The 18,543-nt window shown below is 50.3% G+C and overlaps 1 protein-coding gene across 3 annotated transcripts; it reads right to left on the bottom strand.

Moving 5' to 3' along the window:
* Positions 1 to 781: 781 nt before the first annotated feature.
* On the bottom strand, positions 782 to 18,421 carry LRRC74B (leucine rich repeat containing 74B). 3 transcript variants are annotated; one of them, XM_059410001.1, is made up of 9 exons: positions 18,185 to 18,413; positions 17,404 to 17,546; positions 16,838 to 16,970; positions 15,711 to 15,917; positions 11,248 to 11,357; positions 10,179 to 10,294; positions 8,683 to 8,761; positions 6,319 to 6,414; positions 782 to 953 (listed from the first exon to the last, which is right to left on the bottom strand). In XM_059410001.1, the coding sequence occupies exons 1-9, from the start codon at positions 18,321 to 18,323 to the stop codon at positions 861 to 863; spliced, it is 1,116 nt and encodes a 371-aa protein (XP_059265984.1). In that variant the 5' UTR covers positions 18,324 to 18,413; the 3' UTR covers positions 782 to 860. The 3 variants fall into 3 exon arrangements, with proteins under 3 accessions (XP_059265984.1, XP_059265985.1, XP_059265983.1); XM_059410002.1 differs by lacking the exon at positions 782 to 953 and adding an exon at positions 2,594 to 3,407 and having other exon boundaries at positions 15,711 to 15,851; positions 18,185 to 18,421; XM_059410000.1 differs by lacking the exon at positions 782 to 953 and adding an exon at positions 2,594 to 3,407 and having other exon boundaries at positions 18,185 to 18,414.
* Positions 18,422 to 18,543: the final 122 nt, after the last annotated feature.

Raw genomic sequence — 18,543 nt, 5'->3', positions numbered from 1 at the left:
TTCACAGACGTTACTTTGTTACGTGAGGTGGCTTCCTCCCATCCACGGAAGTGTGCTCTATCTCGGGAGACTTGGAATCTGAAAAACCTATTTCTTAGGTTAGAGGTTTTATTTATTTATTTTTTTTAAGATTTTATTTATTTATTTGACAGAGAGAGATCACAGGCAGGCAGAGAGAGAGGAGGAAGCAGGCTCCCCGCTGAGCAGAGAGCCCGACGCGGGATTCGATTCCAGGACGCTGAGATCATGACCCGAGCTGAAGGCAGCGGCTCAACCCACTGAGCCACCCAGGCGCCCCTAGGTTAGAGGTTTTATTAGGAGCACCTGATGATTGTGTGTTTGGGACAGTGCTGATCAGTTGCATCTAGATGCCTAACTGTTCTGTGAGTAAGCAGTGGGGTCATGATCCTTTGAATAAGTGAACATTTCTGTCTCTTGGGCCTGCTCCATTCCCTAGCAGGTCGAGCGGTGCTTGTGGAGGATTTGACCTCTAGTGTTCATTCTTTCATCTGAACTAGCAAGATGGATGCCAGCTTTTTACCTAAAGTCTGCACCCTCTTTCTTGTCCACCCCATTTCTGGTGTAGAAAGGCCTTTGCTATCCAGCACCCGGGAACCAGTTAGGATTTGGTTCCTTCTTTAATATGAACTGAGTTTCTAGAAACAAGGGAGTGGAAGGGTATACCCCAGCCTCCCCTACACCCCCAAGAGCTGGGTTGGAGCTCAGTGTCCATTTTGGGAGACTTTGGAATAATTACCTGATTCATTCCATAAAGCTTGACTCAACTTTCTTTAGGATCCAATGTGTATTTATTTTTGAGAAGAGCAGAGTAAGAGGAACTCTGGCATACTCTCAGTTTGTCACCCAAACGCCACACCCTTTCTGGCGATTCCCCAGAGTGTGTTGGAGCAGACCCTTATCTTCTTCTTAGAGAAGGATGGAGAACTCAACCCCTGCAGTGGGACACACAAGACAGAGGAGCTGGAATTTTTCTGTAGGCCTTGGGAACATGCAAACAGTATGATTAGGTCTGCCCTTAGAAAGGCAACTTTGACAACAGGAAGGAGGGAGATGGAGGGAGGTCAGGGGAGAGTCACAGAAATTAGGAGCAATCTTCCCTGCTTCTCCCCAGGAGAGTGAATCCTTCTATCTTAGCTCACCTGCCATAGCAAAACACCATAGACTTATGGTTAGCTTAAGCACAGAGGTTTATTTTTTCACAGTTCTGGAGGCTAGAAGTGCAATGTCAAGTTCTGGAAGGGTTGGTCTCAAGCAAGGTCTGTCTTCCTGACTTGCTAAAGGCTGCCTTCTTACTGTATCTGCCTACAGCTCTCTGGTGTTTCTTTTTTAAGAACACTAATATTAACAGATTAGGGCCCAACTCATATGACCTCATTTAACATCAGTTACCTCCTATCTCCAAATACAGTCACACTGGGGTTTGGGCTTCAACATAGGAATTGAGGGTGAAGACTCAATTTAGTCTATAGTACCCTCCCATCTCAGGGCTCCAACTGTACCACAAAAATAATTGAATTATAGCCTCTATCACATTTTATTTTTATTTTTCAAAAACATTTATTATTTTAGAGAGAAAGAGAGCACAAGCAGAGGGAGAGGGAGATAAGCAGACTTCCAGCTGAGTAGGGAGTCTGACCTGGGGCTCAACCCCAGGGTCATTAATAAACATTTTAATATGTCAGGGGTTCTTTTTAGTGTTTTTTCCTGCATATATACACTTCTACATGTTTTTTACACAATCTGGACACAACAATAGGGTTTGTTTTGTTTTGGTAATAGCTTTTTTTTTTAAGATTTTATTTATTTATTTGACAGAGAGAGATCACAAGTAGATGGAGAGGCAGGCAGAGAGAGAGAGAGAGAGAGAGAGAGAGAGAGCGCGCAGAGAGCCCGATGTGGGACTCGATCCCAGGACCCTGAGACCATGACCTGAGCCGAAGGCAGCGGCTTTAACCCACTGAGCCACCCAGGCGCCCTGGTAACAGCTTTCTTGAGATATAATTCACATACTATACAATTCACCCTTTTTAAAAGATTTTTTTGAATTTTTAAGTAATTGTGGGGCTTGAACTCACAACCCAGAAATCAAACTCTCCCAACTGAGCCAGCTAGGCACCCGACAATTCACCCATTTAAAGTGGTGTACAGGGGCGCCTGGGTGGCTCAGTGGGTTAAGCCGCTGCCTTCGGCTCAGGGCATGATCTCAGGGTCCTGGGATCGAGTCCCACATCGGGCTCTCTGCTCAGCAGGGAGTCTGCTTCCTCCTCTCTCTCTCTGCCTGCCTCTCTGCCTACTTGTGATTTCTCTCTGTCAAATAAATAAATAAATAAATAAAATCTTTAAAAAAAAAAAAATAAAGTGGTGTACAATCCAGTAGTTCATAGTATATTCATACTTGTGCAACCACAATCAGCTTTAGAACATTTTGATCACCTCCCAAAAAAAACCCTGTCCTTTCACTGTCAGCTCCCAGTCCCTCCCATCTCCCCAACTCTAGGCAACTTCTTTATTTTTTTTTAAAAAGATTTTTACTTTATTTATTTGACAGACAGAGATCACAAGTAGGCAGAGAGGCAGGCAGAGAGAGAGGGGGAGGCAGGCTCCCTGCTGAACAGAGATTCCGATGCGGGGCTCGATCCCAGGACCCTGAGATCATGACCTGAGCCGAAGGCAGAGGCTTTAACCCACTGAGCCACCCAGGTGCCCAGTGGGCATTTTGATTATTTCCAATTCTCATCATATAAACAGCATTTCATTGAACATCTCTGGAGATCAGTGTTTTTATGCAGCTCTGGTTATTTCTGCAGACCATTGAATCAACGAGCACAGACGATTTTAAGCCCCGTGTGCATGATGATAAATCGCCTGCCAGAAAAGTTGGGTCGGTTTGCATTCTGGCAAGTTGAGTTTGTACTTTGATTGTCTCTTGAAGTCACCAGAGCAGAGACTTTGGACATCTCTGACCCCATACCCAGCTCAATATGTAGCACACAGTACAAGTTACACAAATTAGCAGGAACGAAGGAAGACCCAGTCTCTGCGTTAACAGAGGCCATGGGATGGAGAGGAGGGTACAGGTGTCCAAAATTTCATCAAGATGGGCTCAACAGGACTACTACCTGGTTGACATGGGGACTCACTGCAGACTCGAGTGGTAATAAGGCATTATGAGGCCAAGAACCCTCGACGTTGAAGTGGCCAATGTGAAATGAGGAAGCCACCTACTACAGTCACTTAGGGACAGACACTGGTAGGGATGGGGTGAGGACTGATGGTAACTCCTTTTTGTATTTCACTCTGTGGGCAGCAGTCTTTACATGGAGTGCTGGAAGCAGTACCTTCACTGAGCTGGCAAGGTCATCAAACTCTCTGTCCACTTGGATCTCCTGCGGAGAAACCCATTACAAGGCGGTACAGCATCACCTTCTGAGAACGTCACTGTTTTTCACTTATACACACAAGGTTTTGAAGAAACATCTTAGGGCAGCTTCTCTCATATGAATGACAATGTCATTACTCCCCAAAACATTAAAGTAGAAAAGGGAAGTGGTTCCAGGGGAGCAACTTGGGGCCTGCACTATTTTTTGATCTGGGGGCTGATTGCATAGGTGTGTTCTGTCTGTGGAAATTCACAGCCCTAATCCAGCTGCACTTTTCAGGATAGACGTTATTCCTCAATAACAAACGAAAAGCAAGGGGAGTGAGGAGAGGAATACTAGCATCAATGGGGTCTTTCTCTACACAGGCCTTTCCTGTGGGGTCTGCTAGCTCATCCCCTCTTCATGATGAGCCTAGCTGTAAGATTTTAGCCCCATTTCACCTATAGACAAGACTGAAACCTGGGAAGGGTTTTACATGAACTGTCAGGATTCGGAAGTGTTTCCCTTAGGGGCACTTGGGTGGCTCAGTCAGTTAAGCATTTGCTTTTTTTTTTTTTAAATATTTTATTTATTTATTTGACAGAGATCACAAGTAGGCAGAGAGGCAGGTGGAGGGAGAAGAGGAAGCAGGCTCTCTGCCGAGCAGAGAGCCCAATGTGGGGCTCGATCCCAGGACCCTGAGATCATGACCTGAGCCGAAGGCAGAGGCTTTAACCCACTGAGCCACCCAGGTGCCCCTAAGCATTTGCTTTTGGCTCAGGTCATGATCCCAGGGTCCTGAGATCAAATCCCGAGTTGGGCTCTCTGTTCAGCAGAGTCTGCGTCTCTCTCTCCTCTGCCTGATACTCTGCCTGCTTGTGCTCTCTGTCTCTGTCAAATAAATAAATAAAATCTTTTAAAAAAAGAAAAAGAATTATTTCTCTTAAAGCTGAGGAGAAAATCTAGGCTGGGGAGATTAGACTAATAACAGTTAAGGAACAGGAAAATACTACATTGCATCTAGACTAGTAATACTCTCCAATTCAGAAGATCCCGTATTGGGGCACCTGGGTGGCTCAGTGGGTTAAAGCCTCTGCCTTGGCTCAGGTCATGATCCCAGTGTCCTGGGATCAAGCCCTGCATCGGGCTCTCTCCTCAGCGGGGAGCCTGCTTCCTCCTCTCTCTCTGCCCACCTCTCTGCCTACTTGTGATCTCTCTGTCAAATAAATAAAATTTAAAAATCTTAAAAAAAAAAAAAAAAAAAAGAAGAAGATCCCGTATTGATGCCTCAGGATTTGGTCCCAGGCTTGTCTGATTCTCACCTCTGTGGTGTTTCCATTACATTAAATGCTCCTGATACTAACCATAGGTTATACTGGATAATCACATAGTTTTGCTGAACAGTTTCATATATCATCCCTTTATTTATTTTTTAAAATATTTATTTAAGTGATCTCTGCACCCAATGTGGGGCTCAAACTCACAGCCCCGAGATCAGGAGTCACATGCTCTTCTAACTGAGCCAGCCAGGGCCACCCCCCCCTTTTTTTTTAAATGATAAAAGCCAATGCTAACAGGAATTCTCAGAGCAGGAGGGACATGGTCAAGGCAAGCTAATCTTTGGCTTTGGAGCTATAGAAACTGGGCTGGCAGAAGGAAGCAATAAGGCTGTCTGACATCAGTTGTTCCAAGCCTGAAGGATTGGAACTGTAAAAAAAAGAAAAAAAAAGTCTCTGGAAAGGTTTTGACTTAAATCTGGGTTGACATCAACCAGAATTAGAATAATCAGAATTAGAGGGACACCTGGGTGGCTCAGTTGGTTAAGCGGCTGCCTTCGGCTCGGGTCATGATCCCAGGGTCCTGGGATCAAGTCCCACATCAGGATCCTTGCTCAGCAGGGAGCCTACTTCTCCCTCTGCCTCTGCCTGCCTCTCTGTCTGCCTGTGCTCACTCTCTCTGACAAATAAATACTATCTTTAAAAAAAAAAAGAATAATCAGAATTAGAATAAGACTAGACTTACTTTTAATAACTCTATTTGGGAATTCTCTCCTTAATGTGTAATTGCTTTTAGTTTTCTATATTAAAAAGGCACAAGTTCTATATTAAAAAGGCACATGGGTGGCTCAGTGGGTTAAAGCCTCTACCTTCAGTTCAGGTCATGATCCCAGGGTTCTGGGATGGAGCCCCACATGGGGCTCTCTGCTGAGCGGGGAGTCTGCTTCCCCCTCTCTCTCTGCCTGCCTCTCTACCCACTTGTGATCTCTGTCAAATAAATAAATAAAATCTTAAAAAAAAAAAAAAAGGCACAGGGCGCCTGGGTGGCTCAGTTGGTTGGATGACTGCATTCAGCTCAGGTCATGATCCTGGAGTCCCAGGATCAAGTCTCACATCAGGCTCCCAGCTCCATGGGAAGTCTGCTTCTCCCTCTGACCTTCTCCTCGCTCATGTTCTCTCTCACTGTCTCTCTCTCAAATAAATAAATAAAATCTTAAAAAAAAAAAAAGGCACAAGTGAATGAAAAGGAGTCTTAATCTCCGTCAAGGCCACATGAGTGACTCTTCCAGCACCATGATCTGCCTGCAGAGAGAAGAGACCAGATTGGGGGGGGGGGGCAGGGACACTTTGTAAGTACTGAACCTGCAAATCCGTGAACAGCAGGCTTTGTGTCCCCTGAGCCACCTATTATCTCGGCCAGTGAAGAACCCAGGCAGGGGTTGGAGGTGAGACCACGGCGGTACCCCTCAGTCTGGAGTGGGAATAGAGCCAGAGTGGCTCTGTGATCCAAATTCTGGCCTGGGGGTAGTGGCTCTCAGACTCAGCCACACTAAGCATCAGGGCAGGGCACTTTATTTCTCTAATCCCCACTTTCTGCCTCTAAATGATAACTCATGCAGCTGTCGCGAGGATCACAGATGAGATTAACGAAAAGCTCTTACGGAGAAATCCAGGAGTTCTAGGGCGGACATTGGATTCTCTTGGACAGACTTTAGAACTCCAAAGCAGCCTTCGCCTCGCATGGGATTCCTGGACATCTGAGAAACACACACACAATTGAGAAAAACCGAGCCCAGGGAGACTGGTGGGTCAACTCCAAAGGGAAGGAGGGATTCCTCATGTCTGCTGAAGTGACTCAGGACAGCCCCACTGTCTCAGCTCAGAAGTCATCTCTGCTCACAGAATGCCCTTCAGGAAGCTCTTGAGCCAGGGAAGAGGGGAAGAGAATATACACTGGCTGAGTAGCCCCCCATGCCCAACTCTGCCAGATGTCAAAGATAGGGAAACACAGGGCACATCCCTACCTTTATTTATTTACTTTTTATAAAAAGATTTTTTTATTTATTAAAGATTATTTTATTTATTCACTTGTCAGAGAGAAAGAGAGCACAAGCAGGCAGAGAGAAGTCAGCTTCCTGCTGAGCAAGGAGCCCGATGCAAGACTCGATCCCAGGACCCTGGGATCATGACCCTAGCCGAAGGCAGCCACTTAATCAACTGAGCCACCCAGGCATCTCTATTTGTTTACTTTTTAAATTTATTTATTTGACAGAGGGAGCGAGAGAGCACAAGAAAGGGGGAACAGTAGGGAAAGAGAGGGAGAAGCAGAGCTCTCCCGAACCGAGCAGGGAGCCCGATGCAGAGCTCAATCCCAGGGCCCTGGGATCAAGACCTGAGCCTAAGGCAGACCCCTAACCATCTGAGTCACCCAGGATGTCCCACATCCCTGCCTTTAATGAGCTCACCCATCTTGGGGACGAGAGGAAAAGGAAACATCATGAAAACTCAGTGCAGTGAGAGTGTATCACCTCTCCTTGGGAGGTAAAGGTCAGGCAGGGGCTAAAACACCTGCCTTGAGCTTTACAGGGGAGGTATGCAGAGCTACATATTTCAGCAAGAAGAGCCGGGGAAGCAAAACAGAGGGAAGAGATTGCACCACGTGTAGAAAATTCAGAGCAGCTTGGGGTAAGAGAATGAGCTTCACAGGTGGAAGGCAGAGGGGTGATGGCAAAGCTTTGAGTCTAATGCATAGGGAATGCCATACAACTAAGCCTGGATGTACAACTAAGCCTGGATTTACCCAGAGGGGAGCCGCTGACAGGCTTAAAGCCAGGAGGGGTGGGAGCAGGTTTCTGGTCTAGAAAGATCACCTGGTGGGTAGGAAGGAGGGGCCAGAGATGGGAAACTAGCAGGTCCACAGAACTTGAGGGGAAATGAGAAGGAGGAGCAGGGAGCCTGGGGATTCGGCAGGAAGCAAGCTGAAGGATGGAAGGCATGGGGAAGAAAGGTAGGGGTGGGGCGCCAGGGTGGCTCAGTTGGTTAAGTGGTTAAGCGCCTGCCTTCAGCTGGGGTCAGGATCCTGGGATCAAGCCCCCCCCACACATTGGGCTTCCTGCTCAGCGGGGAGCCTGCTTCTCCCTCTCTGACTCCCCCTGCTTGCGGTCCCTCTCCCTGTCAAATAATAAATATTTTTTAAAATTTCACAAAAAATGGGGGGGTGAGCCCTGGGCCCCCACTTCTGACTCCATGAGGAAGTCTCCCCCACCCCCCACCCACAGGAGGCAGTCCTTAGAGAGAGATGATGTCTTCAGATTGTGCTTTGTACCCATGGGACATCCAGGAACTGTCCAGCAGGTGGCTGGAAAGGGGGATCCAGAGCTTAAGAGAGGTCTGGATTGTATGGGGGAGGGAGGTGGTGGTGGTGGTGGCAGGGGTGGAGGGGTGGGTGGGAGAGGAGAGAGTCTTGGGCTGGGGATGGGAGGACTACACCACGGCTCCTCTGCTGGTTGAGGGTGCCGAAAGCCAGGTGGGGCTGGACGCCCCCTGGACCTGGCAGCGCTGTCCACTGAGCACTTGCCATTGGCACGGTGGCCCTCACGGACCTTCTCCACCCTCAGTTGTACCCTCCCTTCTCTGTCCTCTGCTCTCAGTCCTGCCTAGGCGCTCCTAGCCCCCTGGCAACCCTGAAGGAAGGAAACCCTGGTATGCACATGAGGACTTGGGTAGGTCTGACTATGGCCAATAGTACACCTTGGCTGACCCGATGGGCTGAGAAAGAGGAAGGCCAGCTGGGAGGGAAGCAACGATGAGGGAGGAGTTGGAGGAAGTGCATGGGTCAGGCGAGAGATGGATGAGTGAATGGCAAGGGAAAGAAGGGGGTCACAAGAGGAAGCCAGGAGGCCCCCCTCCCTTATCTGGGCTTTAGAACCTGTGTACTCCACTGCCAGAGGAGTGGAGAGACGTGGCAGGGGAGGGATCTGTGTGGACATGTGCAGTGGGACCTCCCCCATCAGGCTAGCACTCACAACAAGAATCCTCAGTGTCTGATTGACCCGGAGGCCCAGGCCCAGGCTCAAGGCTCCCACTGCAGAGATGCGGTTGTTGCTGCAACAGAAAGACATGAGCATTTTGCTACCTTCCAAGAAGCTGTGCAGGAGCATGGACCCAGATGGACTTTACATTCCAGCCTCCACTGATGCTCCAGGGACCCTGGGAAGGTCGGTATGCAAAGACTGGTTAGTGACTCTGCTTCACTGGAGGCTCCCAGTGTTCAGGGAGATCACTCAGCAAACACCCTGAGCACCGCCCGCCTCCCTAGCAGAGGCCAGCTGCTGCCCCCAGGCCCTCAGAGCTTAGCAGGTCCTCCCACATGTCCCCCTCCCACCCCCGCCATCAGCACCCCATTCCTATCAGCATGACAGCATCTGTGCTGGAAACCACTCAGGTCCCTCCTCACGTCCTCTCCTCTTGCTTCTCCAGATGGACCTAAGCTCTGGCCCCAGCACCTCTCTTGGCCACTTTAGCTCCGAGCCAGTCCCTCTCTCCTCTGACCTCTCAGGCCCCAGTTCTGGCTTCGAATTCCAGCATGTCTCATAGCCTCTTCTGGCCTTAGCTCCTTCCATGGGAAGGACAGAATTGCATCAGGCAGACCCTGCTCACTCCAGCAGCACCCCCAGGGGAAGTGCTAAGCCACACAGTCCAGGACCTACTGGGCTTCTGCCTCTCTCTTTCTCTGTGGTTTGCTGCCTCTGCTCTGATTACTTGCCCAGGGCTGGGATGCTGCCTGCGCCTGCAACAGCAAATCACACATGGCAGGCCCCCAGCAGTCATCTGCTGAGCAGAACATGAGTGCTCCCCCACACCAGATGTTTTGTTTATTTATTTGTTGTTTGTTTTGCTTTGTTTTGAAGTAGGTTCCCATGCCAAGCACGGAGCCCAGTGCGTGGCTTGAACTCTCCACCCTGAGATTGAGACCTGAGCTGAGAGCTGAGATCAAGAATCAGATGCTTAACCGACTGAGCCACCTTGGCACCCCTCTACTGAAGCTGTCTTACATATATGTTTTCAATTCTCAGCCCCCGCCTATGCAGCAGGAATTATAAGACCCAAAGGACAATGCTGAACTTGAGTGAGGAGGCCAGAGCTGGGTGCTCTTGGATTGTGGCTCAAGCCCCATCATTTAGATTGTGGTATGTTTGCGGATTAAGGTGGTAAACAGCAGGAAGATCTTGGAGTCCCTGAGGGCTCAGGTGACTTTGGACGTGGAGGCTGTGACACAGAGACCACTTTATTTTTCTTTTTTAAAGATTGTATTTATTTATTTGTCAGAGAGAGAGAGAGAGAGAGAGTGCACAAGCAGGCAGAGTGGCAAGCAAAGGTGGAGAGAGAAGCAGACTCCCTGCTGAGCAAGGAGCCCAATGTGGGACTTAATCCCAGGACCCAGAGATCATGACCTGAGCCAAAGGCAGTGGCTTAACTGACTGAGCCACACAGGCACCAGGGACCACTTTATATACCTCACCTCATGCTGAGTTCCTCCAACACGTTGTTGGTCTTAAGTGCCTCACCCACTGCGGATGCTCCAGGATCTCCAAAGCCATTGTATGAGATGTCCAGGACTCTGAGGAAGATGTTTGCCTGGAATGCAAGAGTGAAGCCAGGAGACCACTACCCCGCCCCCTGCCCCCCGGGAAGGTGGCCAGGGACCACAGCCTCACAGCCCAGGAGGCCTGAGGAGCAAAAAAACACAGACCGAGAGCAGAAGGTTGGAGGTTCCAGGTAAGAATCTTGTGGCTGGAATGATGGTGGCCAGGAGACCTGAATGAATGGGAGCATAGCACCAAGGGTGGGTGTGGATGACCCTCAGAGACAGACTTGATGATCTGGCTCACATCCACTTGGGGACCCAAGGGAAGGTTCTCTGAGGCACAGAGCAGGATCCCAAAGGGGCTCCAGGGAAGGGTTGTTGGGGGACTGTGATGGGGAGAAGGGTAGGAACTTGTGGCTGCACTGGGAAGACAAAGCCTGACCTGCCACTCGTGGAGCAGGATCCCCAGGTCAGCCCCAGGGGAGTGGGCCAAGCAAGGCAGCTGCTTCCATTTCCTGAGGAGAACCCCACAAAGGGAGCCGGCACTAGGGACATCCTGGCAGGGGCTAGGAGCCACCCATTCCCAAGACCAAGGAACCACAAGATCCAAGGAAGCAAGTGGTATGTTTCAGAGCGTGTGCAGGACCCAAGGGTGCAGGGTGTCACCTCAGAGAAACATCTGCATATGCCCTCAATGAGCACCAGACCGCATGACGTCCCCCACCAACCATATGCCTATAATATCTATAATATCCGGAGAAGGTAGGTATGGAACATTCAATCATAGACCCTTCAGGAAGCATCACAAGAACAAGCATGGTGTTTTGGAGTCGTGAAATGGGGCTGGGAAAATTGAAATCACCAAACAAAATATTTTGCAAGCTCTTCTTAAAAGATCCAAGGCTCATTTCTGAAGAGCTGTAGAGACAGGGAGCTGGTACCTGGGAGACCTGTCCCCACAGGACAGGCCAGAGGGGTAGACAGGTTGTAGGGCTGTTCATACCTCCAGTCCCCTAGCAAAGGCTACAGCTCCTGGTCCTCGAAGGTGATTCCAGCTTATATTAAGCTCAGTGAGTCCTGTATTTTCTGCCAGGGCTGGTCCAAGTATCTCCCCTTCAGAAATATCAAGACAGGTCTTACTCATTCTGTACATTCCTTCAAAAAATGATACTAATGACAGTGGTGTGCCAGGGTCTCTACTGGGTGACAGGGTCACCAAGTTGAGAGGCACACAGGCACCAGGGTGCACACAATATGGTCCTGCCCTGTCCTCAAGGAATTCACATTTAATAGGGGAGATACAGTTGATTCTTTTTTTTTTTAAGATTTTATTTATTTATTTGACATACAGAGATCACAAGTAGGCAGAGAGGCCTGAGGGGGTGGTGTGTGAGGTGGGGAAGCAGGCTTCCTGCTGAGCAGAGAGCCTGATGAAGGGCTGGATCCCAGGACCCTGGAATCATGATCTGAGCCGAAGGCAGAGGCTTTAACCCACCGAGCCACCCAGGCACCCCCAGTTGATTCTTGAACAACATGGGGTTGGGGCACAAACCCCTGTACAGTTGAAAACCTTCATGTAACTTTGACTCCCCCAAGCCTCAACAACTGACACCTACTGTTGATCAGAAAGAAAACCTTACTGAGAACATTAAGTGTTGATTAACACATTTGGTAAGATATATATATTAGATGCTATATTCTTAAAATAAAGTAAGCTAAAGAAAATATTATTGAGGGGTGCCTGAGTGGCTCAGTGGGTTAAGCCTCTGCCTTCAGCTCAGGTCCTGGTCCCAGGGTCCTGAGATTGAGCCCCGCATCAGGCTCTCTGCTCAGCAGGGAGCCTGCTTCCCCCTCTCTCTGCCTGCCTCTCTGCCTACTTGTGATCTCTCTCTCTGTCAAATAAAAAAATATATTACTGAGAAAATCATAGGGGGGCACCTAGGTGGCTCAGTTGGTTGAGTGTCTGACCATTGATTTCAGCTCAGGTCATGACCACAGGGTCGTGAGATCAAACCCCATGCCGGGCTCCACACTGGGTGCGGAGCCTGCTTGAGATTCTCTCTCTCCCTTCCCACTGTATGCTCCCAATTTCTCTATCTCTCTCTCTAAAATAAATAAATAAATCTTTAAAAAGAAAATCAACAGAGAAAATACATATATAATACTGTATTTATAAAAAACTTGCATATAAGTGGACCCATGAAGTTCAAATCCATGTCCAACTATAAATACAAATTAATGGAATATGAGGTATCATAGACTACAAACAGGGATGTGTTGGAACAGGGTAGGGACAAACCCAGCCTTAGGTGGGGATGTCAGGACAGTGAGGACAGAGAGATAACCTTTAAGATTGAGGGTCTCACCACCTGTGTAGGCACACAACAGCAGAGAACACACACAGGAAACTGCAAATGTGTGGAGGCATGAGGAGCGCGAAGCACTTGTGGAAATGCCCACAGGCCTGGCAGGCCGGCGGGAAGCCACTGAAATGAGGTAAGAGTGATGGGCACTAGAGAGAGGCTGAGAGGCTTCAATGCTGAGCCAAGTCTTTGGGGGCACCAACCAGTTAGTGGTGAGGCTTTAAGAAATGACAAAGCTGGGCTCCTTAGTGGCAGGTGTAGGGTATGGACTGAGGTGGGCGGGGGCAGAGAGGTGAGGAGGCTGGTGCAGCTGTGTGGAGAGAAGGCACTTGTGGGAGAGAAAAGGAAGTAGCAGTGCAGGGTAAGAGACCTTGAGAGATTTTTAGCATATAAAAATGGACAGAAGTTCCACCACCCACCATGTTCTCTACTCTGTCAGGATTCAGCCAGTCTGACCTGCTCCCAGTGCTCAAAAGCACCAGCACCAATATGACTCAGGGTTGTCCCCCTGGGTAGACTCCTGACCCCCTCTTCACCTGGATAACAGCTCCTCATCCTTCTAACTGGGGCTCACAGCATCAGGAAGCCTTGCCTGCCCAGCTGGGTTGTGCTGCCTTGAGCCCCATGTCCAATGTGCTTCCATTCTTCCAGGCCTTGGTCTAATGACCTCTCTTTGCCTGGTCAGTCTCTCCCAACAGCCCAGAAGTCTCTCAAGAATATGAACTGGGGGGCACCTCGGTGGCTCAGTGGGTTAAAGCCTCTGCCTTCAGCTCAGGTCATGATTCCGGGGTCCTGGGATCAAGCCCCACATCGGGCTCTCTGATCAGTGGGAAGCCTGCTTCCTCCTCTCTCTCTCTCTCTCTCTGCCTGCCTCTCTGCCTATTTGTGATTTCTGTCTGTCAAATAAATAAATAAAATCTTAAAAAAAAAAAAAGAATATGAACTGGAACACTCTCCATGGCCTCAGCTCCTCATGTGGTTTAATAAGGCTGGTTTGAAGAGGACAGAGGAAAAACATATGCTCTAACTGAGCAGAACTACCTTGCTCAGGGGTGCCTGCCTGGGTCAGTCAGTAGAGCATGCAACTCTTGATCTCGGGATTGAACTTGGGTGCAGAGATCGTTTAAAAATAAATTCTTAGGGTAAGAAAAGAAGAAAAGAAAGGAAAGGAATGAAGAAAGGGAAGGAAGGTAGGAAGAAAGGAAGGGAGGGAGAGAGAGAGGAAGGAAGGAAGGAAGGAAGGAAGGAAGGAAGGAAGAAAAGATAGCCTGCTTGGCCAGAACCCACTGCGGAAAGATGCTTTAGGACCTTGGAGAGCTCCCTGCAAGGCAGCCAGCTGGGACTCTCTGGGCAGCCTCCCTGAGAACAGGACTCTGGATTCCCAACCCAGCACTTGGTCTGATACCCACAGATTCTCAGTTACAGGTACGTACTTTCCCCCTTCCTCAGATACTTCTAGTACTGGGAGGAGAGGGAGGTGGTTCCCGCTTTGTAGGTAAACCCCTTCTTTGCTGAACAACTAGAAGATGAAAAGTTTCCTCTACATACATGAATTGGCCTCTTGAAATTTCCATGCTTAGACTTCATGACCATGACGTCTGTAGCCAACCATGAGGTAGGTGCTACCTTTGCCTTGGGTCAGATGGGGAGATGGACACCCAAGCTCTTCACCCTTCAAGGGAGTAAGCCCCACCCACAAATCCCCACTTGAGGAAACAAAATGTTCCTGCTGAGTTTTTCTTTTCTGAGCTGAAGACCACCCTACCTCATTGTGTAGCCTTCACAGGGCCTTAGCTTCCTGCCTTGTCCTTCCTGGTTGCCTCTCCAGTGCTCGCCTTTTCACTGTGATGGCCCAGGGGGACACCTATACTTAGTTTGTTGGAAGTCTGAAATGATTTTATTTATTTATTTGAGAGAGAGAGAGAATTAGTGAGGGAGAGGGAGAAGCAGACTCCCCACTAAGCAGGGAATCCAACGAGGGGCTCGATCCCAGGACCCTGGGATCATGACCTGAGCTGAAGCCAGGTGCTTAACTGAATGAGCCATCCCTTCAACTTCTTTTTTAATTTCACAGACTTCTCATAGTAATTTTCTTAAAAGGTAAACAAGCTATCTGGCAGTTAAATTCTAAGGCTAATCCTCAAAGGCCAAGGTTGGTACCACCTCTACTCTAAGCTGCTTGAGACAGAACAGTGTTTCCCAAATTTTCTTGATCAGACAAATCTCCTAAGGCACCTATTAAAATGTAGATGCATGGGCTCTGCCCCGCCAAGATTCTGGTTCAGCAGGTTTAGGGCCCAGGAGGAATCCGTGTTCCTAACCTCTGGTCCCAACTGATTCCTATAATTGATTGGAGTGGTTGAAGACAGACAGGTACATGCTCCTGGCAAAGCAGATAGCCTCTGCAAAGGCCCTGGGTATAAAAGTGGTGAGATCAAGGAATCCAATCAATGTCTTCCACAGCACCTGCAATAAGATCTTCATGCCTTTTGCCAAGATTTGTAGGCCTGCAGCCCTCCACCTCTTCACCCAGAGCCCACCAGCCCCTTCACCTCACAGCACAGCCCCTCTCTCCTGGCTCACTAGCCCAGCCACACCGATATCTATCAGTCTGGGAAATAAGCCTTCATGTTCACTCTTCCTCTGCTTGAAATGCTCTCTCCCTGGTCTTGCCATGGCTGATTTTTTCCTACCCTGCACATTTCAGCTGAAATGTCATCTCACAGGGCCCTCCCCAGCCACCTAAGGTAAGGGGTCCCCATTCATCTCAATTCATCAGGGCAATTCATTCATGCCCTGTTTATTTTGTTGCACCAATAATTATGGAGAATTATCTCATTAATAGGCATTCCTTGAGGCCAGGGACTCTGTCTTGTTCATAACCAGGTCACTAGGGGCTAAATCAGCATCCAGCAGTCCATGGCAATCTGTGGGATGGATGAAGAGTTCTGTGTGGAAGGAGCGGGAGAGGGGCAGGCCAAAGTGGGACATGGGAAACAGGAGCCAGAGCATGAATGTTCAGAGAGGCCCTGTCAACCTCCACCCACCCCTGCCCCAGGAAGATGGGCTCGGGTGCCCCATGGTAGCTCTGACTGGATGTTACCTGCATGGTCATTCAGCTGGTTATAGCTCAGGTCCAGGGATTTCAGTCCTGTGTGAGCCAGCAGGAGTTCAGCAAGGTACCGGGCTGCGTGCTCCTCCAGGCCGTTCCCTGCCAGTTGTACCTTCTGCATGGTTGGGTTCACTGTGAGGGCAGCACAGATCGCCTGGGCTCCCACCACTCCCATCTGGTTCTCCGACAGGTCCACATCTAGGGGTTGGCAGCAGTCCTCCATCAGTGGGATCCAAAGCCAGGTACTGCCCTCTTCCCCCTTCCTCTATCCCCGAAATCTCCAGGCCTGAGGCACTGGAGGAGGCGAGACAGCCAGACGATCTTGGGGTTGCACAGGGACTGTGCCTCACATCAGCTAGATCCATCCCCTCAAGCCCCAGGCAGCTTCTCTGATGCCCACAACCCCTCCATGTATCCACAAGCTTCTTTGCCTCAGGGTTCAAACCGCCTACTTCGTGGTCTGTATAGGATACCCATGATGTCGAGGTAACCACCCATGGATGATTCCTGCCTGACAGCAATGTACCACACCCACAGAAGTCTTCACCGATGCATTTCTGTGAACTGGCAATGACAGCCCAGGTGACCAGTGCATAGAGCATGTACGTGAGCCGGGCTCCTTGCTGAGCCCTTCATATGCAGTTTCATTTCATACTCAGCACAACCCCAGGGGTTAAGTGCTATTGTTGGGGCCATTTCACAGATTGAAAACTAAGGCTCAGCGAGGAGGAGCAGGTTGCCTGGGGCCTCCTAGCTCATCAGTGGTAGAGGTGGCATTTTCATCCAGCCCCACTTCTTTCCACCCAGCCCTCCACTCTCTCACATTGTCCATCGCCTGTGTCTCTGTTAGAGGACCCTCTCACCCAGCATTTAGGCAATAGGAGGCCATCATAAGCAGGGGGTTGTTGGCCAGAAGAGGAGGGGGTGGGGGGCAGGCTGGGTCAGGAGGGGAATACTATCCAGCATTGGGGGCACCACAGAGAGACTAACACCACCCCGACCCACCCCTGCCCCAGCAGCACCAGGCCATGGGTGAGAAGACCTGGCTATGGGGGAGCCCACACCCCCAGGAAAGGGAGGACTCAAATCTGCCCATCTGCCCCAGGCTCAGCACCTACCAGAGATAATGCTGATTTTGCTCAGGGCACCAGCCAGGGCCTCCACGCCGGCCCCACAGAGCCCATTGTCTCGAAGGTCCAGCCGCTTGACATAGGGATTTGAGGTCAATGCTGAAGCCAGAGCCCGGGCACCCTGGGATAAAGAGGAGCCTGAGGGACCTGGTCCTTCCCAGGGGTGAAGGCCCCAGACACAGCTGGCCACTACCCTGGCTCATTTCCAGGGCTCAGTCCACCCAGTGCTTGGATGGCCCTCTCCTTCCCACATGCCCAAGGGACAGGGACACCTTCTTATCCTTCTAGACTTCATCCAGATCTCACCTCTTGGAACCTACCCTGGCTGCCCCCCCCCAGCCGGTTAGGGGCCCCCTTGCAGACCCCCAACCATCACACTGAATTCTGTCATAGCCCTGATACCACCTCTCACCCTGATGTAGGGATGGTACATGTCTGACACACAGAAAGGCTGGGGAGTGTGTGGTATGGGCTCAGGAAGGGGCCACTCCCATGGCTGGTGTCTCACGGGTCCTGTCACTTCAAGCCTGGCTCCAGGGTCTCTCCAGGGTTACCTGGGGCCCCAGGCCACGGTGCCGCAGGTTCAGCTCTGGGGTGCGACCCTGGCGCAAGAAGCAGGAGGCCGGCACAACACTATGGGCCTGGCAAGATCTCAGGTAGAGGGTGTCTTTGGTCAGTTCTCCAGGCCCACGGATGCCTGAAAGAAGATAGGGAGATGATAAATGTGGGTCCCTCCCCAGGATGGATCCCTCCCCAGACACAGCTGCCTACTCTCTGCCCTGTGTTACCATGCAGCCTGTGTTCCCCCCTAGAAGTATTTCTTCCCGTGCTAATAGGGAACTGAAAGTCAGACAAAGCAAGTCCTTTCCCTAAAGTCACACAGCTAGTAGTTAATCCTGGCAGAGCCAGAATTAGAACCTTTTCCACTGGATTACAAAACATATATGTTTTGTGAATATTTTATGGGGGAAGAAATCGAAACAATTCTAAGTTCTATACATTTATTAGCTTAGTTGTTCCTGTGGGTTGGGAAAACGCCCTGATCCTATTCCGGGGTGGGACACCCCTTCTTACACTGTTTGGCGGGTTTAACATCACTCACTTGGGAGGCATTTTCTAAAGATGGAACTCCTGACACCGCCAGGAGCATTGTGAGTAGGGCACGGGGCTAGCTGGAGGTGCTGCCGGCAGTTTCACAGGTGTCCCACAGAGGGGTGCGCTCCCTGCGGGACAGGGATCTCTTCCTCACTGGGCCCCAGCCTGCCCCCTCCACCCCGGCTATAGAAGCTCCCTAGGTGAGGAGACAGGCCTGCGCTCATCCCCGCCCGAGAGCACCTTCCATCTCCTGGTCGGAGTCTGAATCAACGACCGAACCCTCCTCGGCCTCTGGGGGCCCAGCAAGACGCCCAGAGGCCGCTGCCACCTCTTCCTCCTGCTCTTCCTTCACCCCCGACCTCTGGCACCGAGCCCTCATGGTTACGCCGATCTCTCACTCCCGGGCACTGAGGCCGGAACTGTGCGGCACAGCACCTAGAGCGCAGCCCGGGGATATGGGCGGGCCCTCCGGCTGAGTTGACCAACCGAATGTGGCGCACAGCGAACAGGCGCCCGCTGCAGCCAATAGAGACGAGCCTCCCCGGGAGCCGTCGCCCGGGCAACCCGATGTTGTTGGTTGCTACAGAAACCGCCGCTGG

This window comes from Mustela nigripes, chromosome 8 (assembly GCF_022355385.1).
Source record: "Mustela nigripes isolate SB6536 chromosome 8, MUSNIG.SB6536, whole genome shotgun sequence".
Classification (NCBI taxonomy): domain Eukaryota; kingdom Metazoa; phylum Chordata; class Mammalia; order Carnivora; family Mustelidae; genus Mustela; species Mustela nigripes.
The sequence above is the reverse complement of the archived record's forward strand: the minus strand, read 5'-3'. Positions and strand labels throughout refer to the sequence as shown.